Genomic DNA, 7797 nt, shown 5'->3' with positions numbered 1-7797 from the left:
TGTATTTTATAATATTTAGTGAATTTTTTAAAAGTTTTTTCACAAATTTTAAACTTTTTAAGTGTTGTTTAGATTATGTGGATCTAAAAAAATTTTAAGAAAAAAAGAAAGAAAAAAATTGACAAAAAATATTTAAAAAGTTCACAAAATATATATATATATATATATATATATATATATATATATATTCACGAATTTAAAACTCAAAAGCAAATTTTAAAAACACAAAACAGAATGACTAACATTTGGACTTTTAGATCTATATGTCATACATAAAATAAAATAATAAAAAAAAAGAAAAAAACAAATAATAATAATTATTATAATTAAAATCCAACTGAAATTATATAAAGTCTGACAATATTATTACAAATCATAACAATATTTTATTTTAAAAATTACCTCACTTAAAAAAAAAAAAAAAAAAAAAAAAAAAAAAAAAAAAAGAGAACTAACCGCATCAACAAGAGAAATATTTTGATAAATGTTTGAAAGAGCAACAGTTGAAACAAAGGATTAATTGAACCATGTTCTGTGCAATGTGCATGTCAATTACTTTGGATTTGAAGGAATTGCTTTTTGATTTTGTTCAGCTTGCCAAGAACCTTCTTAATGTCACTCCTCTCCACAGGTAACTCACCGGTGCACTCCAAACCCAGCTCTAAAATAGCAAGAAGAATGCTTTGTGAGGCAACCATGTCTCTGCCATTTTGCATCCTCAATAAACCACCATCCACTATTTCCATAATTTTGTTGGGAAGTGATGTGCTCACCCATTGCCTTAAATTGATCTCCGCAGAGAACATTTGGTCTGTGGGTTTCTTTCTTGTGAATGTTTCCAAAAGCATCATACCATAGCTATATATATCACCACTTGTTGAGACTCGTCCTTCGGAACCATACTCTGTATAAAATATGGGAAATGTTATATATTATTGATTTTTATTATCATTTTATATCACCATCTACATGGATACTAATAATTGACTTCTTTGTTTGAAAATAATTATGAAGAAGTTAATGGAAACAACTAATATATTGCCAAATACCCTGGTCATATAAAAAAAGAGAATGACTATCCTCCATACTTCTCTATATTTTATTTTTGGGGTTCTATTCTAGACCCACATTGATAATCTAAACCGTTCATCTTGTAATCTCAACAATTTAGATGAGTTATACAAAAAATTAGTTTCATCAGATATCACTAGATATATGAATAAATTGCATCTTGTTTTTTTAAAATGGATAGTAATTGTGAGTTTAAACATAAACTTTTCATTCTATAAAACAAAAAAGTGATTTGTTTATGTATTCATCAATATCCGATGAAACTGATTTTTTATACAAATGGCCTTCATTGTAAGATTTACAAAATAAATAGTTTAAATTATTATTGTGAGCCTAGAATGAAACCCCAAAAATGAAGTATGAAAAAATATGGAGGATATGAGTATGGAGGGAGCCATACCCATAAAAAAAAATAAAAACATAAAAATGAAAAAAAAAAAATGATATATTGCCCTTGAAGGAGGTAGCTCAATTAGGCAAAATATTTTATTTCAAAATTGGTCAAAATGATGGATAACATATACACCTCTGATCCATAAAATATACAGTTTGTGTCATTTTAATATACCAAGTTTAAATAAATTTTGGGTAAATTACAAATACACTCCCTGAGATTTGTTTAAAATATGAATTGTCCCCTGTGATTTGGAAAATTACAAATATCTCCCTGTCATAATTTTTTATGTAACACAATTAATTGAAAAAATGAAAGTTCTAACTGTTCAGCTATATAATAATAAAATTATATGAATTATTAATTGAAATAAAATTTTAACATTATTAAAAACTGTTAATTAACTTGATGATTTATTAATAAAATGACTTATTTGTTATGAAATTATAAACCTTAAGGGGCATAATGTAATTTCTAGAACCACATTGGGTAATTTGTAATTTAAAAAAATCTCAAGGGGTGTGTTTGTAATTTACCCTTAAATTTTTGTTGGTTAAATTTTTAATTTGGGTAAATTACAAACATACTCCTGAGGTTTACGTAAATTACAAATTACCCCCTGTGGTTCTAAAAATTACATTATACCCCTTAAGGTTTCTAATTTCATAACAAATAGGTCCTTTTATTAATAAATCATCAAGTTAATTAACAGTTTTTAATAATGTTAAAATTTTATTTCAATTAATAATTCAGATAATTTTATTATTGTATAGGTGAACAGCTAGAAATTTTACTTTTACAATTAATTCTGTTAAATAAAAAATTCTGACAAAGAGGTATTTGTAATTTTCTAAATCACAGGAGGCAATTCTTGTTTTAAGTAAATTTCAGGAGATGTATTTGTAATTTACCCTTTTAATTTTTGAGTCAAACTTCTCCAATTTCACACCACAACAAATAAGAGATTTAGAGACCAAATATTTTGGTCTCTAAAAGTGAAAATTTTGTTGCAAAAGACATTTAGGAACCAATTTCTATTGTCAGGAGGATAGTTGTCAAAAGGTTGTCTCGAAAAGTCCAAAACAAGAATTTTAGCGACAAAATTTTGAAAATGTCACTAATAAATAGACTTTTAGGGACAATAATTTGCTCTAAACATGATTTTTTTATTAGACAAAAAATTTGATCCCAAAAGAATAATAGTTTTCGTTGCTAAAAATATAATAATGGCACTTTTTACAACAAAAATATTTGGTTTCTAAAAAATAATTTTGTCCCTAAATTTTGATCTCTAAAAAATAATTTTGTCCCTAAATTTTGATCTCTAAAACTTTAATTTTTTTGTAGTGACTGTCTAAACTTAATAGTATCTGTGTCATATAACAGAAGTCTCTAAAATTTTAAATTTAGCAATTTTATACATAACATTGTAAGGCTATACTTTGTCTCCTTAATTAGACTTTAGAGACCAAAGCAACAAAATTGAAGACTTTGGAAGATAAAGTAACACCCACACTCTTCCAGGATTATAATTGTAGTTATTATTATTATTAGTTTAATGATTTAAACAATTCCTTTGAAATTAAACCAATTTGTTTCAAATTCAAAACTTCGAAAATAAAATTGACAAAATTAAAACTCAGACGACAAAAATCACATAACATAACATCTATTTAGGAACCTAGTGCAGTTTATTCTAAAATGATTCATTGCCTCATATTTTCTTTTTAATAATCCTTTAACCTACTAATCTAATTAATCAAGTAATTAGTGTCAATATTAGGCATGTGGTTCAACTTTAAAGTTGCATTGAAAAGCCTGAGCCTATCTCAACTTGCCATTATGTTCTTGATTAAAGCAATATATATTGACAATTAACAAAGAGTAATGCTAGAGTTATGAAAAATTCTACCAAAAGTTCTACCAAACGTCTCGCATGGGTGTGTGACTCACACAAAGTGAATCTCATATGGGTCTCACACCCATGTGAGACATTTGATAGAATTTTTGGGATCTCTAACATTTTTGTTAACAAAAGCCATCTATGGTATATCTTATTCGACAAACTTAAAACATAAAATTTACATTCAAGACATGCATGCCAAACAAATTAATAATAAATACATAGAAAATTGATTTGTAACAAGTCTGTCAAATGAGAAATATAAAGTAAATAAAGGTAATTAAAACATTTACCTGGAGCAATATAACCGATGGTACCTAAAGTCCTGGTTTGTATTGCAGTCTTATTTTCAGCTAAAATTTTTGCAATGCCGAAGTCAGCAACATGTGCAACCATGTCTTCATCTAGAAGGACATTGCTCGGCTTCAAATCACAATGAACCACAGGCTCTAATTGACCATAATGGAGATATTCTAGAGCTAATGCTACATCAATCATGATGTCAATCCTTTGAAGGAGATTAAGGCAGGAGTTATGAGAATATAACCACATTTCAAGGCTTCCATTAGACATGTATTGCAAAACCAATGCTCTTAACTCAGGATTAGAGCATGTCGTTATAACTCCAACGAGATTTCTATGTCGAGTTGTTCGCAACACTTTACATTCTACATCAAAACTTCTGAAAGCTCCTTCAAGTTGCAAATTTAAAACTTTAACGGCAACAATTGTCCCATCTGAAAGTACACCTTTGTATACCGAGCCATAGCTTCCTACTCCAAGCAAGTTGGCTTCGCAAAAGTCATCTGTGGCTCGTCGAAGCTCTAGATGTGAAATCATTCTGTGCTCCGTTGTTGCATATAAATCTATCAGATTTTGACTTTGGACATTGTTTCCATGATTTCTTTTCACAATAAACACACCAATAGAAAAGATTAGCATCAATGCAATGACAGGAAGAATGTATCGAAGATTAATTTTAATCATCGACTTCTTAGAACTATTGCTTGCACATGGTGGCACTTTAAAAATAGGATTCCCACAAAGTGCTTCATTCTCCCTGAAAGACCGTGATGTGAGGTTCATGAACGGCCCTTCATTTGGAATCTCCCCAGTCAACTTATTGCAAGAGAAATTCATGTATTGGATATGTAAAAGTTTCTCAAGAGACTTAGGTATCTGTCCAGATAGATTGTTATGTGAAAGATCCAAGTAATCCAATGTTATCAAATTGCCCATTGTGTTGGGAATGGGTCCCGAGAATGAATTCCTAGACAGGTTCAAAGAAGTTAGGCTTTGAAATGACCCAATAACTCTCGGAATGCTTCCTGAGATTTGATTCCAAGATAAATCCATGATTTCCAACACTCTCGATCCCCTTATGTTTGGATCTAGGCTTCCACCTAATGAATTGAACGAAAGATTCAAGAGCCTTAAAGTTTCAAGGTTCCATAAACTCGACGGTATAAAGGTCAATTTATTGTGATGAAGCTTCATCACCTGCAAACCTCTGAGATTTTCAATGCAACTTGGGATTGATCCAGATAACTTATTTTGCCCTGCATAAAGTTCCCCTAAGTTGCTCAATCGGCAAATCTCATTTGGAATTGATCCATGAAAGTTGTTACCGCCAAGATACAACCTTTGCAAGCTTTTAATTTCTCCAAGAGTGGAGGGGATGTTTCCATTCAGATTATTGACAGCCAATGAAAGTAGAGTCAAATTCCTCAAAGAACCAATCTCTTTAGGAATTGTGCCAATTAGTTGGTTTTCAGATACATCAAGTTCTTGCAAAGAGTTTGAAAGATTTCCAATAGAATTGGGTAGGGTGCCACTCAATTTATTTTGTCCCACATACAAGTCCACCAAGGAAGTACAATTTGTCAAATCTGTGAGAAAACTACGTTCAATACTTCCTGGTTCGTTTGTCAGTTGATTTTGAAATAAATGCAAAACTTCTAGGTGTTTTAGACTGCCTAAATGTTTTGGTACTGGTCCAGTAAACAAGTTGGTCGCTAGCGTTAGCATAGTGAGCTTAAAAGAATTGGAGAGAGATGAAGGGATGTTTCCAGTCAGTTGATTTTCATCCAAAAAGAGGAATTCAAGATTAGGAAGGAAAAAGCCATTATTTGTAGGAAGGTTTCCAGAAAAGGCATTAGAACTCAAGCCAATTCGAACCATTGAAGACTTGTTAAAAATTGCTGGAGGCATTGGACCTGTGAGATAATTGAATGAAAGGTAAATTAACTTCAAATTTGGAAGTTGTGCCAATTCAGCTGGAACGTTTCCATAAATGTGATTATGTTCTAGCCCAAACACTTCCAAGCTTGAAATGTTGCCAAAGGAAGGTGGAATAGTACCTATAAGTTCATTTCCTCCGAGAGCAAGGAAACGTAGAGAGGGTAAGGTGCTCAACTCTTTCGAAATTGTACCACTAAATTTATTACTTGCAAGAGATATCACTTCAAGCTTTTGACAGTGGTGTAAACTCAGTGGGATGTTTCCTTCTAACATATTAAAAAATAAACGAAGGGTTTTTAGGCGACGCAAATGGCCTATTTCATCTGTTAGATGACCGTAGAAGCTATTGTTGCCAAGATCGAGTAGTTGAAGGAAAGAAAGATTACCAACATGAGGAGATATGGTGCCTTCGAGACCCATGTTGCGAAGCTTCAAGCTTGTGACTCTTTGCCTACGTCGGCTGCATAAGACCCCCGCCCAGCCACAAAAATTGGTTTCTTTTGTCCAGTTACTCAACACATTGTTGGGATCATTTTTGATGGATGATTTGAAGCTGAGGAGAGCTAATTGGTCTGTGAAGTTCGAGGAACAAATGGCCAAATCAACCATGCATAAGTGCACTAACAGTGCCAGAGCTCCCATAAGAGAAGCATTGTACAGCCACCTCACGGACATGATTGAGAGAGAGACAGAGAGACAGAGAGAATGCTTAAGCTTAAGCTTGTGAAAATGTACGCTCATAGTCATATCCATACATTATATATAGAGTTTTCCATGTAATCTATTCATCAATAACTAACTATAGTTGGATTGTATTGAGTTTAGAATTAGTTAGAACTATAGTCAGGTTAGCTGGTTATGGTAGTGTATATATCTGAGGGATGTATCATTGTAAAGACTCGGAGAATTCAATACAGATTTTATTCTTTTATTGAAATTCATCAAATATTATTGCTCTCTTCTATGCTTTTGTGGCTTAGCATTGGCCACGTGACGTCTTGTGGGTTATTTATAATGTCAAAAATAAGGTTTCACTTCTCATAAATTAACACTTCAATTTGATAGAACGTTTTGGTTGGATAAGTCTATTTTTTTTTTTTTTTTTATCAATTTTGGTGATTTGTGAATCGTTTGCTTTTTTACAATTCATTGAGTAAAATTTTTATACATAAAATCAAAATGATTAGATATTGTAGCTATATATGTTTGAATCATATTTATTTTAAAAAAATGACTACAAATGTAATTTTAAGAGCAGTCATTTTTATTCATATATATAACTACTAATGTCTATTTATTTTGATTTTTTATATAAATATTTTACTCAACGAGTCCTAAAATATAAATGACTTACTCACTGAAATAGGACCTAAAATAGGCCTAACAAAACCCAAATGCTTTTTCAAGTTAAGATGATCAACTTGAGAGAAGCCAAACCCAAAAATAATATATATATATAACGGAGAATGCCTTCTGGTCCAAATTTTGGATTGGAGGGCACTATTTGGGCCCATGATTCCCATCACGGGTCCCATTTTGATGATCCGAACTGTTCATTTTGTAAGGCATTTTATGTATTTCAATCACAAAAAAATTAAGTCGACCTGTTAATTGTAGCATATTTAATTTATTGTATTTGTCACAAAAAAATTTAAAAACAAAAAATAGACAACAATGGTATTTTAAAAAATAAATCATCAATTTTTATAGTGACAAACATGATAAATTAAATAATTCCGACCTAATTTTTTGCATGGATGAAGTACACAAAGTGATCGACAAAATGTACAACTCATATCATTAAAACAGGACCCATAGTGGAATCCAATAGCCCAAACAACGCCCTCCAATCTATTCCTCCTCATATATATATATATATATATATATAATAAAGTGGTCATGCTATTATACATATATATCTTTTTCGAGATCTATACCATATACAAGTTATGACATTTGTGATATTGAGTATCACAAATGTCATAACTAAATCTTTTTTAGTGATAACTAAAAAAATAATAAGTCATAACCAAACACACATAACCAAAAATGTTTTCAATTATAACTAAAATAATAATCACAATAGATCATAATTAACATCACAATGAATCATAATTAAAATATAACTAACACCAAAATAGGTCATAACCAAAAATCTCAAATATCATAATTGGGACATATAATACAA

The 7797-nt window shown here is 30.7% G+C and overlaps 1 protein-coding gene across 1 annotated transcript; it reads right to left on the bottom strand.

Moving 5' to 3' along the window:
• Window positions 1–300: 300 nt before the first annotated feature.
• On the bottom strand, window positions 301–6390 carry LOC114306803 (uncharacterized). The gene is made up of 2 exons (XM_028252107.2): window positions 3662–6390; window positions 301–904 (listed from the first exon to the last, which is right to left on the bottom strand). The coding sequence occupies exons 1-2, from the start codon at window positions 6360–6362 to the stop codon at window positions 549–551; spliced, it is 3057 nt and encodes a 1018-aa protein (XP_028107908.2). The 5' UTR covers window positions 6363–6390; the 3' UTR covers window positions 301–548.
• Window positions 6391–7797: the final 1407 nt, after the last annotated feature.

The sequence above is a fragment of the Camellia sinensis genome, chromosome 4, assembly GCF_055761805.1.
Source record: "Camellia sinensis isolate YWXY chromosome 4, ASM5576180v1, whole genome shotgun sequence".
NCBI classification, from domain to species: domain Eukaryota; kingdom Viridiplantae; phylum Streptophyta; class Magnoliopsida; order Ericales; family Theaceae; genus Camellia; species Camellia sinensis.
Note: the sequence above shows the minus strand (reverse complement) of the source record. Positions and strands in the feature narration are given on the sequence as shown.

Excerpts from the sequence above, each read along its gene's own strand:
- LOC114306803 (XM_028252107.2), bottom strand. The coding sequence starts at position 6,362 with ATGGATATGACTATGAGCGTACATTTTCACAAGCTTAAGCTTAAGCAT. Across the intron at positions 905-3,661 it reads CATCGGTTATATTGCTCCAG|AGTATGGTTCCGAAGGACGA; the intron begins GTAAATGTTTTA and ends TATTTTATACAG.